The sequence below is a fragment of the Amia ocellicauda genome, chromosome 16 (assembly GCF_036373705.1).
Source record: "Amia ocellicauda isolate fAmiCal2 chromosome 16, fAmiCal2.hap1, whole genome shotgun sequence".
Taxonomy (NCBI): Eukaryota; Metazoa; Chordata; class Actinopteri; order Amiiformes; family Amiidae; genus Amia; species Amia ocellicauda.
In genome coordinates this window covers 3,543,370-3,559,211 of record NC_089865.1, presented here as the reverse complement: position 1 = coordinate 3,559,211, position 15,842 = coordinate 3,543,370, and the positions used below count along the sequence as shown (strand labels likewise).

The 15,842-nt window shown below is 43.5% G+C and overlaps 1 protein-coding gene across 3 annotated transcripts in view; it reads right to left on the bottom strand.

The window, feature by feature from the left end:
• Positions 1-8,503: 8,503 nt before the first annotated feature.
• The window catches only part of dgkg (diacylglycerol kinase, gamma), a 61,343-nt gene continuing 54,004 nt past the window's right edge, over positions 8,504-15,842 (bottom strand). For all 3 annotated transcript variants that reach the window (XM_066687683.1, XM_066687685.1, XM_066687684.1), the window contains 3 exons: positions 11,133-11,253; positions 9,931-9,991; positions 8,504-9,347 (listed from right to left, as the gene is read on the bottom strand). In XM_066687683.1, coding sequence (XP_066543780.1) covers positions 9,249-9,347; positions 9,931-9,991; positions 11,133-11,253 — 281 coding nt within the window. In that variant the 3' untranslated portion in view covers positions 8,504-9,248. The remainder of the gene's footprint in view (positions 9,348-9,930; positions 9,992-11,132; positions 11,254-15,842) is intronic.

The window sequence follows — 15,842 nt, the reverse complement described above, 5'->3', positions numbered from 1 at the left end:
ACTAAATTGTGCCTGACCCCTCAATTTATTTAAACATACTAGATGTTTTGAAAATATAGGCTGTATTGTAATCAGTATTCTAATAATTAGAAGTTTATTCACAGAATTAAGACGCACATTGTATAATTAATGCTCAACAAAAAACTTTAAAAGTCTTCTTAAATGCAAGCAACCCCCCTTATTCACCACCACCAAAAAGAAAAAAAAACCCACATCAAGCAGATTCCCACATTAAAGTAATTAAGTATAATGAAAAAAATACCCCTTCAACAAAGAACTGCCCCCCCATCCCTCTCCAACCCCCCTAGTCACCCCCCTTCATGGCCCCTTGTTTTTCTCAATGAAGTGAAACTCGATCCGAGCGCAAACCCCCATTCACACCAAGGGGAGAAAAAAAAAAACAGCGACCCTCCATTCATAAATTCACCAACAGCCCCAGATAAGCTCCTTATCGCAACCACAGCGCAGAGAAAAACAAAACCCACAACAAGCACTGGCGAAAAACGGCAGGGCGGCTCACGCAACTTCGTGCAAAGCAGCAGAAAATGGTTGCCAAAGTAAATGTGCACTTGGAGGAAAATGGCGTTCGAGCACTAAATCTGCAGCCGCGATGAACTCGCTCTTAAGTTCAACAGCAGCAGGCGATTTCAGCCGCGCTGGAGCCGGGACTTCGGCATTTAGCAAATATGAGCTGCAGATGAATAAACTCACCTGCTGGGCGTTGTATTGTTTGCCTCTTGCGTAACGAGAAAAAAAAACTGCGATCGCTTTTACAATCCTACGGAAAACCGCGGCGACTCGTCTGCCCACAGCTTTCGATGCGCTGCCTCTGCCTGACAAAACTTGAATGAGCTTTTCTCAATGGACGCGCTGCGTTTTCCCTGGGGTTCGTGCTTGCCGCCGAGCGCCGCTCTCATTGGTGGAGGAGCCGCGTCACTCTAGCCGCTTGGCCAATGAGCGCGAAGGACGTGCTGGGTTGAGCGCCGGCCAATCGCAGCGTGCGGCTGGCCTACTTTTATGAATGACTGGGTTTCATTCACGAAAAATATGTTTTTCCACCATCGCCACAGGGGCTCTTAAAGTGACACGCAGCCATTTCGAAGGGCGATGATGTCAGGTGACCAAGTTGGAGTTTCACAGTGACTCGGATGTTTTGGTTTATTTCAATGATACTACTTAAACTACAAAACATTTACATTATACACATTATATAAATTCAATTCTAAAGAGTATATCGGCATGACAAGGTTATACAAGTATTGCCAAAGCATGTACAGCAAACAACTAGAGCAACATAAATTGTGTACAAAAACTTACCTCTATGGAGGCCATTAAATAGCTCAATTCTCTTCTTCTAGGAGAGCCCTGTTATAAACAAAATTAACCTCTAGCAAAAATGAACTTGTATTATTGAATTTCTGTGATGCTTACTCATGTGTGAGAGATAATTTAATCATATTTTGCAGAATCAAACTGTGCATGTTCATTAGAAATGTATCACAAAAACATGTGTGAACTTGGCTGATGGTTTGCTTGATGTGGGAGTATATTTAACCTTGTATATATTTCCTTTTAGTTTGAGAGACGTCTGGTGAACGTTTATAAAGCTTCAGAAAATGGACTGGACAGGCTAGAGGAATAAGCAAGCGACATGATATATATCCCAAAGCAGCATTAGAGTCAATTCAATCACAAGAAACTATAATTACATTTCATTTTTCCTTCCCCGCCAACTCAATTTATAAATAGCTGCAGCTTTCATAAAACACACTGACAGTAACCTATGCAAGCATTAACTGTGTAATATCGGGAAAAAAACAAACAAAACACAAATAGCTTGACAAATTTAGGCTGCTTAAACACATTTAATCCACTACCTTTCTTTGTCCCAATAAACACCCACTCAATAGATTATGAGTTTTGTTAGATATGATTTTGTATGTAACCAATGTAACTTCTATTGAAAATAATAATAAAAGTTTCTAGTACACAAACGTATGCAACTATTTTAATACAAAGCAGCTCCCGGTATTCTCAGATTTGTTTTATTCACAGTCAGATGGCACAGGTTTAACATATGGTCTCCTTATCATTGGGTCTAAGTGCCAAGTCTCACCCTGTTTGTGACCTGGGAGAGATTTGAGCCCTGATCTCAGAACAAAGGGCAGGTGAATTAACTCATATCATTCCTCAGGCCTCAGTGCCACCCTAAATAAATAAATAAATGGCAAGAAATATTGGCTTCTGACATGTTGGCTTCTGCCCATCTTATTTTGTTTCATTCCTACTTCAAAGCTTGAGAGAGTTTGTCATGTAAATGTTGCAGACCAGTCTATGTTAAATGGCCATAATTGCGACATCTGGTTTGTAGGGGGCAGTGGGGGAGGGAGTGTTGTATTTCTATTGAAATCCTTACCAAAAACACAATACTGCAATATAGAAATCATTTTCACAAGGCCTTGGAGCAAATCAGAGTGTTTGAAGGGCTTTAAATTGTGCCATGGTGTGTGTGTGTATGTGTGTACAAAACAAAGAAAAATAGTCTTCTGCAGGTGACGCTCTGTTACTGTGCTTTTGAAAGTCTATTTGGGGACGGGGGTTAGTGTCACATTTAGCACAAGAAATACAGCTTTCTGTCTAGCAAAACAATATGATCTTTCCCTGCAAGGAAAAGGTATCTAAAAATATCTCAAAAAGCATTTGTTTGAGTGATAATATGCAACATTGCTTAAATCAGTCCCAGCATGTTGGGAAGTGCCTGGGGTTATTGGCACAGCATAGGGAACACACCTCCTGTCCTGTCACATTGGCTGCTGTGGATTAATTTACCGGCTGGTAATCCACACTCCCCCTCCTGCCCCTGACACCTTCCCTCCACCCACCCGCCCTATTTCACCTCATTCCCCTCGCTTTTCCTCAGATTTCCATCTAATTGGGTACTTGGACACCCGTTAGCGCAGAAGGCTTCGTTTCTGTGCCACTACGAAGGCAGTGTGCAGTGCGATTGGTTAGTTTCTAACGAAAGATGCGATTAGACTTGCTGACTATTAATAGCACCTTGAAGGATCATTCCTGCCTCATTATATCAACACAGCAAGTGATGCCTCTGTCCTCTCATTGTGCAATAGCTACCTTCTCAGAGGCTTGATTAAACACAGAGTCCCACAGAGAGAGACTCAGACAAAGAGAGGCAAACAGACAGAAAGACAGAACAAGGGAAAGGTGGCTTCCCGCCATTATTTGGCAACTGTTTATGTTGTATGCCCTCTATTAGAAACATTTTTAAAATGACTAACAGTGTAACTTATTTATCACAATTTTGCTGATCTCTACTTCTTCTGCTTATCTGGGTTCCAGTCTTAGTGTATATTAATAAGATAGTGAGTCTATACTGCATCCATGACATCAGTGCTTTATTCACGTGTGATGTGGACTCCACTTGTCCACGCACCGCAGTGGAGTAAAGGTAAAGTAAAAATAGATTCTATTCCTGGATCTCCATGGTAGCATGTTCAATATTCCTGCTAAATCCATAGTTGTATTTTTTTCCACTGGTGACTATTTACAGTTTATTGCAAGTGTACTTGAGATGTGAATTAATGACAAATGCCCTGGTCAAGGAACAATAGATTATCATTAATGCATTTCCACTTCATCAATGGAGGTGTGAGGTAACATCTTAAGGGCCTAGTGACATTTTCCTGATGCTAATGCAGTAGCCTCAGCAGGCAAAAGATTCAGTCTGTAAATGCATCACTGTTCTACATTTACGTTACTGTTCTACAAATACACCACTTCTCATTTCCTCAAATTTTTCTAGCAAGTTTTCTAACCACAGAAATAACTTACACTCAGAAAATATAGCAATAGTATTTCTCTGGACAAAAAAATGAAAAGTGAAAAGGACAAGGTAAATAATTAGTTTAGACCTTATTCTAACTAACATCCAATTAACTTTTATATGCATATACACAACAACACAGTATATACATTGCCTGAGGAGAAAAGTCATTTGATCAATGCACAATACCAGTGCTCACTTATGGCCGTGAAACCTGGTCACTTAAAGCAAAAATTATACAGAAACTGCGGACGACTCAAAGGAGCATAGAAAGATGTATGGCTGGAATAACAAGAAGAGATAGAATAACAAATTAATGGATCCAAGAACAAACCAAAATATATGACGTCATTCAAATAGTGAAATGTAAAAAAGGTAATGGACACATTGTATGAAGAACAGATCAAAGATGGACAAAGGAAACTATTGAATGGATACCAAGAGATGAAAAAAGACCCGGAAGGTGACCACAGAGAAGGTGGGAGAATTAAATACACTTTGCAGGCGTGGAATGGAAAAGAGAAGCAATAGATCAAAACATATTGGGGAGGCCTTCATCAGTAGATTGATATAGGCTGTTGCTGCTGATATATACACATGCTTGTATGGAGATTCAAGTTCAGAACCATCTGCGGACACCAGGACAAATGGAGATCCACTGTAAATCTTGACAGTGTGAATCAGGTCCTTTGTGTGTGAAGACCCATTCAGGGAGTGTGGGGGCAGGGCAGCACTATGTAGGACTGTGTGTGGGGGTGGGGGCATACTTAAGAAGAGGGAGGCCAGGTAAAAAAAAACAAAAAAACGTCTGCTTCCCTTGCTATTGTTCAGTTAAACTATAGTGGCCCACCAATTGGCATCACAAAAAAGTGCTCCCTGTCTGTGTGTATGGATGTCTGTGTGTGTGTGTGTGTTATGGATGAGGGTGTGGGGGCTCTCTCTGTCTGCAGAACATCCCAGAACAAGCAGCTACTTGTCCTCCTGTCTGATGTCTCCAGACAAAAAGGGATAATATAGTGATCATGGATTGATACAAGCCCAGCAAAGCAGTGACACAGAGAGAAGAAGAATTACAATGTGCCTCTCTGACATCTGCACAGAGCTCTGAACATCTAACTTTGGTTCATTCAAACTTGACTGCGATGATTGAAAGTAGTTAGTAGTTAGAGAGGGTGGGGGTCTACACCTCCCCTCCCCATGCATAATAAGAACAGGAGCCGAAGTTAATGTTCATCTGTCTGTTTATTTGTTCTAAAACAAAGTGGATACTAACAGCTAACATGGAAGGGGGGGAGGGGCAGAGTTACGCAGATGCCACGCATTGTTCAAACACAGTCAAGAGACCTGCCCTCCATCTCTGTCCTTCACTGCAACACAGGCAAACCTCTATATACCACACTACCAGAAGGGCAGACGCTGGCTCTTTTATTATACACGTTACAATTTACAGTCTACATTCAGGAGTGATATGGACCCAGCTGCATCAATGCCACTGGGTTCATTCAGTGCTTGAATCTATCCTCACTATAAACATGGGTCTCCAGCATCACGTGACGGTAAACTGCATTGCTTTGGCACAGGAGGAACAGTTTCATGGGGCAGCTCCCCACAATAGGAACAATACTGGGGGGAACAAGATTTGGGGGGAACTTTATTTTCATATAATGGTACAAGATAGAAGTAAGAATGATCGTTACCAGCTGGTTGAGTTTCAGTGTTTTGCTCTCAAAGCACTGTTTTTGCCCACCACTGTTATAAAGACTAACCTCAGAGCAGTTTACCATCTCCACTTCAGATACACACCTGGAAGTCCAGTCTACCTTTAGCTAAACCGAGTGAATCGCATCGGGAGAACGAGCGGCCGTGTGTCACGACAGGACCTTCGCATGGTCATTGAAGAGAAGTGAAAGAGAGAGACCCTGAGCTGAGCACTTTCTGTTACCTTCTCTGCACCTCTTTTCTCTGTGGGTTCAGGGTGTGGTTTGAATGGAGGTCAGGACTCTGCCTTCAGTATCCAAGAGAGAAACACGGGGCATGGTGCAGTGCTCTGACTGTGGTCCCTGTCTAACGGCTGGGTGTTATTGCCATAGAAAGGAGGCGTGGCTGCGTGGCAGGGCTGCACGGTGTGCTGAAACCCCTAGCTAGTCCATCCCACCACCACAGTCTCCAGGTTTTGCTTCTGCATCTTCTCTGGTGGATTTATTTGGTTGAATTGTCAGAGGCTTGCATTGCACGTGTTCTGTTGTCTCCAGTCTGGGCTGGAGTTTTAAGGCTATTGATATTTATCGCCAACGACAAGAACAATAATGAAAACATTGATAGTGGTAAAGGAAGTACATATACAGACATATTGAGACCAGCGCCCCCCCACCCACCCACCCCACACACACTGACACTCTTGAGGGTGAAAAGAACAACATTTGAGTCTGGGCTGTGGTATATTAGTCCTTATGTCTCACAACAGTCCAAAATACTGACCTGGGCACTGTGCTGCTACCTGCAGTGAGCTGAACGTGCACTCGTGCTACTGTGATACATTTGTTGTTACTCCTATGCCAGTCAGGCAAGCTATGCATTAGAAACAAAAGGGTTAAAATACAATAAATAAATCTTCAATAAATAAACAGTGCATTGGCTATATGTCGCATACTCCTCGGCCAAGCAGGGTGGGGATATGCTTATTGAAAACAGGAGCTATGTGCATGCCACGGTGTGGCATCAGCCTGGGGTGCAATAATTGGTGGGGTCTGCAGTTTCATCCGGCCGACTTCCTACTGGCCTGCGGAGGGTAGGCATGCTCTGGTGTGATTTCAGCCCACAAATAGGAAACACTATTTTGGTGTCTTTATTAGCTCCTCATCAGTCAATTCAAGTCATTGTAAACATGCACTCTGCGCACTGAGCCAAACTCCTCCAGAACCTCTTTAGCTCAGTGCAGTTAAAGGGAATCAGAAAAAAAGTGTTCAAGTTCTCCGGGTTCCGGCGCGCTTGTGCAGCGAGTGTCCAGGGATAACACACAGTGTGCAACAGTCTTCCCCACCCTGGGCTGACCAGGACACCAGGCGAGGGGTGAAGGTTAGGGCAATACGAACATCTTCAGTGTCTCACCGGTAACTTTGTGCAGGAGAATAAAAAGAGAGGAAAGAAGCCTTGAGCGAATGCAGGAGAGTGGTGCAGTGCTGCGACAGGGTGATCTGGTCTGGTTCACCAAGTAGCCCCTGCTAGTCCTGCTCCCTGCTTTCTCATACTCTGTCCATGCTTCTTGGGATCACATTACTTTCTAATCACATGCTATATACACACACAGTTATACATGGCATATACATATGTGCAGCATATACATATTCTGTATAAGCACATGCACATTTCATTTTAATACTGGACAGTTATTTTCTCACCGATATGAAATATCCTAATTGTTGGGTGTCAGCAGATGAAGAATTGAACAGTGACTGTGTTCATGCTCTGGGAATGTCCAGTTTCGAGTGCCTGCAGCTGGTCAGTACATGCTACACTGAAGACCATTCTCTGGAATGGCAGATAAACAGGCTCCTATCTCATAAAGTGAAGAGGCATTCAATCCTGCTCTGAAGTGTGAGGGGTTTCTCAGAAGACCTACTACTAGACCTAAGGGCATAACTCTTCCCCTAAAATAAGTAAAGACCCAATGATTATGAAGTTTGGCTGGTCTGTGGCTTATGCAGTGACAATCCGACACTTACTGCCTAACAACAACCCTTTCTTCTCCTTCTGAAAAGGCCAGGTAGAATCTCATAGCCAGACACATGCCAGGCTTGTCAGATATTACTCTGCTCATCCTATACTGTTATATTGCCAATGACAGTCTTCAGGGGCATGAATCCACTGAGCTCTACGGGTGTCTTTTTCTCACTCCCTAACATAGTGTAATAGGTCTGGTTCTGTATATTAGACCGCCATTCCCCTGGTGGACAATGAAATAAAATCACCTGCACTTGGGCACTGGCCTTGTGGGAAGTGGGTTACCAGTGACGGTGGTTTGAGTGAAGGATCTGTGCTTACACTACAGCTTGGTAAAGCTGAGACAGGATGCTCATCCTGCTTATGTCAGAAGAGCAGAAAAGGCTCAAACCAGCACCTGCCTGAGGCCCTGTCTTCTTGGGAAGTACCCAAGAACCCTGCAGCAAAGGAAGTCTCTGAATGGCAATCGGGTTGAGAAAAGAATTAGGAAATTCGTTCTGTATCGACAGGGCTTCAGACGGCTGTGTTAAATGGCTTGATTCCTTTCAGACCGAGTGATTACCATCTAGAGAACTGGCTTTGGATAGCAGTCTTCTCTTCTGAAGGTATGACAACAAGCTCAATACTGAGGAATCTGAGAACCAGCGAACTCGAAACAGTCCCAGAGAAGTTAACTTTGGAAAATCCCAGCACGACCCACGATGGGTTAACACTAGACTGCCTAAGGATCCTATTCCTATGACCAAACAATTTAATTAAACCTATTTCCATGTTGCATATAATGTGCACACCCCCCACCCCCCTACCCCTCCCTCCCTCCATCCACCTCCCCAAAAACAACATTTAATAATTGATAAGATTTCTGTTTTTCCTCTCGCTGCGTCGTGGTTCTGGAGTTTACTCAGGCTCTGGAGAGGAACAGGAATAAATACAAAGCCTCCACTGATTCATTATTTATTGTTTCTTCAAAGAGAAGCGCTTGTTGGCCCGTCTCATTAGAATGGCCAGAACATGTCTCCCGGTCTCGGGCGGCTCTCCCAGCTCACACCCCCCTCCCTCGTAAAAAAACACAACGCGCTAATTCTCTGCCTTCCCTTCCCTCACACTATCTCTTCCACTTCTAGCAATTGAGAGCACCCCCCACTCGCATCCCATCTCCTCGGCTCTCCGGCCATAGCATTTCGTGGTCAATCCAATTTGGAATCCAATCCAGATACATCTGCTTCCGCCAGCCGAAGAGCCGCACAATAGAATCTTTTCCTTGTTCGTTGTGTTTTTGTTCTCACAACCTAAAGGGGGGTGTAAAAGCAAGGGTGCAAGAAGATCCTCTATAGTCGGTCCATCAGTATAGTGAGAAGGGGGGAGCAGAGCGAGGAGAGAGGAGGGTTTGAGCCGAGGGGCAGGCTTGGTCTGGGCTGGTGTGTGGGGTAACGCTGTGAGGGAGTGTGTGACGTGTTACGGAGAGACAAGGTGACTGTTCCCTCGGGGTCGTCTCAAGAGGCTGGTTAATAAGAGCAGTCAGTGTGTCTCTGGTAGTGGGATGGGTTCACAGGGAGGTTAGGTGAAGGGTGGCCCTGTTTCCCCCCACCTAGTGTTGGACCTATAACTACAATCCCCTCCTGTCCTCCCTCGTCCATTGCAAGGGGAGACCCTCCTTGGCGACAGGGCTGTCGGGGGTCCCTCTCCTCTAGTCCCGGCTCCTGTTTCGCCTCTTGAAGAAGAAGAAGGGAGTCTTCTGGGGGGGTCCTAGCAGCATGGGCACCTGGTTCTTGTGTGTGATCTTAATCTAGAGGAGGAAAAAGACGATGTGAGCATGGACACCCGACTCACATGCAACTGCAAGGGCGCTACCTGTTGGGATGTCGTTTAACATTTGCTTTAAGTCGCCTGTAATTAGGGTGTGTATGTGTGTGTGTGTGTACTTTTCACTGTACTGTGTTGGAATGCTCAGCTCAGCCTTCTTCTGACCAGAGAAATCCACAGGGTTCGGTTGCACACTGTTTATCAACCTTGATGTCCAGACAACTAATATTTTCTGCTGAGGAATCTGATTTGTTGATTCCTGGCTCCTTGGAAGCAGGACAGGAATCATTTGGCACAGTGAGAATAATCACAATTTTTTGAGAATATAGTTTTATAGTATGCTATAAATAGTGTTATATTGATTATTATTATTATTATATGGTATACTATAGTATACTTATGTAATGCTACATAATGTTATGTATACATTTCTTCCCCGATGGCACAGTCTGAGATAGTGTATGAAATGTCCTGATTAATCGTTCTTGCAGTTTGACAGAGAGCAAAACACAGGTTGAAAGAGGGGAAACACAGAGAGACTGGATTGGACAGGGTATTGCTCTCACCGCACAGGGGGGCTGCATCCAGGGCTCCCCATCGATCTGCATAGGCATCAATCGAGATGTCCTGCCAGGGAATACAAGGTTATAACACCAAATTGGTGTACGCACACCCTCCAGATCAACAAGTCCACATATTGAACAAACACTAAACCTCATTATAGCCTTTCCTGTTGATGTTATTTAGGATGCTCTTGTGCCTTCAGCAAAAAGTTTTCTTCTCCTTCCAAACCAGACCAAAAGTTTTAATTTCCTCTTTGTTTATTCATGTATTTATTGTACAGATTATATTTTAACATGCGCTTTAAAAATGCTAACATTTAAAAGTCAGGAATTCGCGCAGCACGTCTGGACAGTACATAAAATATAGAACAGCGAGAAACGAGGCCAGGAAAGGGACTTTGAGAGTTAAGATCAGTGAGAATCCGGCCTTTTCTTCTTGAGTTGGGAAACATTGTTTGTCACCCGTATACTTGTGGTGGTGGTTGGTGGTTTATTTATTGTCTGAAGCAGAAGAGAAACACTCAGATACTGTATGTGGCTCCCTCTCTGAGCAGTATGTGAGACAAACGAGAACCAAAGCATGAAATATTTACACATTTCAGCATTTGGACTTTAATGTTTTCAGCACTGGTTGTTTAATCTCGCTTTAAGATACGGTTCCTTTGTGTTCTACTTTTTGTGCTGGCATGAGAATTGTGCCTTTGTTCGGTGTGGTTTCCAGCATAACAAATATCCATATCGGCCATACCGTGCTGAAGCTGTTATATATGTCTCCAAACACAACAGCTTTAAAAGGCTGTAGCCACCATATTAAATGCTTTAAACTATCTGTAAAAAGACTTATATGTCCTGAACAAAACCAAAGTACAATAACGAAAACCATACATAATATTGTCTAACCATATACTATAGAAATGTAACAGAAACTGGCCAAAGAGTGGCAGGCAAAGTGAAGAACAAGTATTTTATATAGAAACACATGTTTTGAGCACTGAATTTACACACAGTCAGTACAGACAGAAAAATATATTAAAGTTTGCAGGGAAGGGTAAGCTGTTGTATAGATTCCTTCACCCGACACGTTATCATGATTTATTAACGGCTCTCCACTTACTAAAGTCAAAAGATAAGCAGCACTGAGTGGTGTGATGTGCAAAGACGGCATGATAACTGTGCCCTTCGCCGTCTGACCCCTGACCTCTGACCTGATAGTGACACTGGCGCACTGGGCCAGCCGCCGGCCTGCACTCTTGAGCCCCGTGTAGATCTGACCCATCTCGATGGCCCCCTCCAGACCCACCACTTCCAACAGCTGGTCACTCAGATCTGCGGAGAAAGGACGAGAGACGGGCGATGAGCGACAAGGGAAGGAGAGAGAGAGAGAGAGAGAGGGAGAAGGAGAAAGAACAGAGGAAAATTAGGTTGTGGAAAGAGGGAAGAAGAGAGAGATGTTGCGAGGGGATGAGGAGAATAAAGGGGTGTGGAAAGGGGGATTAGTGTGAATGAGAGGTAAAAGGAGAACGAGAGGAGAAAAGGAATAGATAGTGAGAGATGACACACAAACACACACTTTCAATCACACACACAGAAAATACTTAATTAGAGTAGATCGTAAAGTATATACACAATATATACATAAACATATGCATACATACATATATATTTAATGTGTTTTCAAGTTGCAGAAGATTAAAATCCATCATGTTCTGGCTATTAAAACATTCTGTCACTTTTCCTAACACAATGCTATTTATTTCAGTGCATGACCCACATTCTGCATAATAAAATACATTAAGATATGCATGTTCAATAAGCCCTGACTCGACCAGTTCTGCAGCTAATCCACACACTTCTACAGCAGCTGCACGCCTCCACAGCTCAGCTTGTTGATTAAAAAGTGTTTTTTCCTGTGATAATTAATCATAAAAAAATAACTAATTATCACATTGGTTTCCCGAGGAGTCAACTCAGTTTAATAACGAACTGTGTGGAATAGGTTTTAATCTAGAAAGGTCTAAATCAAAAGCAGAAACATGGTGCTTTGTTCTTCCACAAACAAACTCAGGTGCTGATGCTGTAATGGTGGTGAGAGTACTGGATATAACCTGCCGTAACTCTCTGTGTTTGTCCTTCAGTAGGTACAATACAATACACCTCCTCCAACAGGAATGTGCCGGCAGATTCCAGATGAAAGAAACACTTGATCGATTTGAACAGGAGATAACATCGACGTGAAACCATGCCTTGTGTGTGTGGCTTGGCACATCGTCACTTTATTTTAAAATGCTTTCTAATTATAAACGCGCTTCAGAAGAGTGTAAAACATGCCCAAAGCATTTAACACTCTGTGTTCTCCGCCGGGTTGGATAAATATATGCTGTTTCTCTTCTCGGTGTGGTGAAACCCATCTTGAGCGTGTTGGTAGTTATACAGGGGCCATGTGAAAACCATGCAATTATCCTCAGAAATTATCTGAGCCAGTGTTTCTTCAGTGCTGGTCCTGAATGAAGTACAGCCGTGATGATGTTTGCATCTTTGTAATGGAACCAGCACCTTGGCGTCACACTTTACAGCAATAGAAAAAAGCTATACACCTTCTCCTCAGTTTAAATGAACAAGCATCTATATGTGTACGTGTGTGTGTCTGTAATATAATTAATCAATTAATAAACCAATATACACCGATCAGCCATACCATTATGACCACTGACAGGTGAAGTGAATAACACTGATAATCTCGTTATCATGGCACCTGTCAGTGGGTGGGATATATTAGGCAGCAAGTGAACATTCTGTCCTCAAAGTTGATGTGTTGGAAGCAGGAAAAATGGGCAAGCGTAAGGATCTGAGCGACTTTGACAAGGGCCAAATTGTGATGGCTAGACGACTGGGTCAGAGCATCTCCAAAACTGCAGCTCTTGTGGGGTGTTCCCGGTCTGCAGTGGTCAGCACCTATCAAAAGTGGTCCAAGGAAGGAAAAGCGGTGAACCGGCAGTTTGTTGCGTATGGGGCTGCGTAGCTGCAGACCAGTCAGGGTGCCCATGCTGATCCCTGTCCACTGCCGAAAGCGCCTACAATGGACACGTGGGCATCAGAACTGGACCACGGAGCAATGGAAGAAGGTGGCCTGGTCTGATGAATCACGAGTTCAGGGTGTTGACTTGGCTTCCAAATTCCCCAGATCTCAATCCAATCGAGCATCTGTGGGATGTGCTGGACAAACAAGTCCGATCCATGGAGGCCCCACCTCGCAACTTACAGGACTTAAAGGATCTGCTGCTAACGTCTTGGTGCCAGATCCCACAGCACACCTTCAGAGGTCTAGTGGAGTCCATGCCTAGACGGGTCAGGGCTGTTTTGGCGGCAAAAGGGGGACCTACACAATATTAGGCAGGTGGTCATAATGTTATGGCTGATCGGTGTATATATGGTATATATATATGTACATTGCACAGTAATATGTGATAGCTATATTAAAGGGGGCACTGATTTCTGTTCAGTATGTATTTATGCTGAATCCAGCGTAGCCGCACAGTTTGTGATGACGGGAGAGTGTTGATATCCAATATTTAGTTTTGTATGTTCAGACTCTGCCTCTGTCTCAGTGTCCTTGCCTCCCTTTTCCCCCTGTCAATCCTGCTGCTTATAAATAGATGTCATGTCTTTCCCATTGTTCCCGATAACCTGATGGCAGGCATGACTAAGACAGCTCTCGTTTTGGAAATGCTCCCCTGTTCTCAATCAGATCCTTGCGATGCTCAGATTGTCTCAGTGAGGAAGGGCTATTAATAGACTAAACTGCTTCTTACATAATCCTACCAGGACACTTTCTGGCACCGATGAAGAAGGCTCTATCCTGCTGTGCTCCAGGCAGTGAACATGCTGCTGCCAGAAAAAGAGGAACAAAACCTGCCATATAGTTGCCCTGCCTGTGAGGGTTCAGTCTTCTGCTTAATAAAACAGCTTCCCTCACTCACAATAATTCACCAGCCGTTAGCAGATGCCGCTGCTTGTTTCGTATTAAGTGTGGACATGTGCCTCCACCGGGAGAGTCTGCAGTCACACAGACTTTGTAGTCCGTGTCAGACATCCCTAGATATGTAAATGTGCATCCTTACAGATAAATGTGTTCAAGAAAAGAAAAGTGAAAAAGAAAACAGGTGAAAGATAATATTTTAACACTCCAGGAGTACAGGTCATAGGTCACAGGTTACTCGGGAGCAACAGCTTCCTGGATCCTGTCTGTAAAGCTTTTGCACGTAGAAACCGCCAGTGAACGTCACTCATAAAACGATAATTTGATTAAAGCTGGCCGATATCTTTAGTGGTTTGCTTAATAAACCTTTTCACGGTGAAGCTTTGCTATTCATGTGAAACTACCTACTGCAGTGCAGGCTTTTAAAAATAAAAGCACACCATGCCCCCCTGTTTTGTTAAGTGGGGTTGATGTTCTTGTTGTGTTTTATCTTGGGCTTGTTTGCCACAGGTTTCGACAGGAGTTAAAAAATAAACACGTGGTCTTTCACATTATCCATAGCCCCACACTGACAAGGCCCCCGCCTGAAATAGAACCGCAAAGTCTTTATGTGACGCACATCTATTGTCAGAGGGCAGTTTAATTATTACAGGATTGTCACAGGGAGGCAAACGGTTTGGGATCGAGCCAAGACAGTAGCTCGTTTGCTCTTTCATAGAAGAGAGGAGGTTAAGGGGAAGGGGAGAGAAATGGCGGGCATTGTGGGGCAGATAGCGTGTGAGGATTTCTGGAGGTCTCATGTTTAGCGTGCTTCATTTTCAACTTCTATCATTCTTCATTTATATTCCCGTGTTAACCCAAACATATAGAATTTGCTCATTATATTTAGTATTTTTCATTTATTGTTAAGAAAATCCTGGTTAGAGTGGCTCAAGATACATGGTGCCGTCTCTCCTTCCACGCAATGTCTGATCATATATCCTGAATAAATCTCCACAAGCCACTCTCCTCAACACTATGTCTGGCTGCTGTTTACAAACTGTATATCTGCAGATGTCAAAGTGGTCAAAGTGCTGTGTGTGACCTTCCAAATGGTCAAGCTTGGTTCTCAAAAAGCACCGACTAAGGTATGTCTGTTTTTCCTCTATACATATTTTGAAATCGGTAACTTTTTCAACAAGGTCACAGTTTTGTGTGTGTGTACACAAAAGTAGGACAAAGTATCTAGTCTGTCTAACAATAGCATCAAGAACAAATTGTCTGATCTTTAGAAGTTCAAGACAAAAGAACAGAGTGTAAGCGTGGCTGAAATAAACAACTGGGATGGAGGCATACTAGCTAATCAACACTAGAATATGTAATGATTAAAAATACACACACACACATATATATATTTAAAATAAACTATTTCAGGGTCTTGCTTTCTAACTACTTTAGTGTGATCAGGAAGACTAGGGCTATGTTGACTGCATGCTCTCCCCCTGTTTTCTCCCTCTCCATCCACACTGAAATCAGAGATGCCCTTCCCAGCAATCAGTGTTTCCGAAAGGGATTACAGAGAAGAGCAAATAAAATAAAGACCCGTTCCTGTGGGAGAGCAGCTCCATTAGAGCAGAGAGCCTGACAGAGCCCCCCCAGGCCTGCACATTCCCTCACACACACACACACACATACACACACACACGCACACACACAGGTTTGCACGCAGACAACAACACATTGTCCACTAGAACAGTTGGCTTTCACAGGACTCAGTATGAATTACTGCCGGTTTTGAACATGAATTGGATCTAAAAGCCACTTCAGGCCGAGACTCCACTTTAGAGCAGTACACCGCTCCTGGCAAACGTTTACAATGGGTACATAAATACAGACTAATATCCCTGTGAGGACCTCCCTGGATATAGACGGTCATATTTGGGAGCGTTTTTTAAATCCA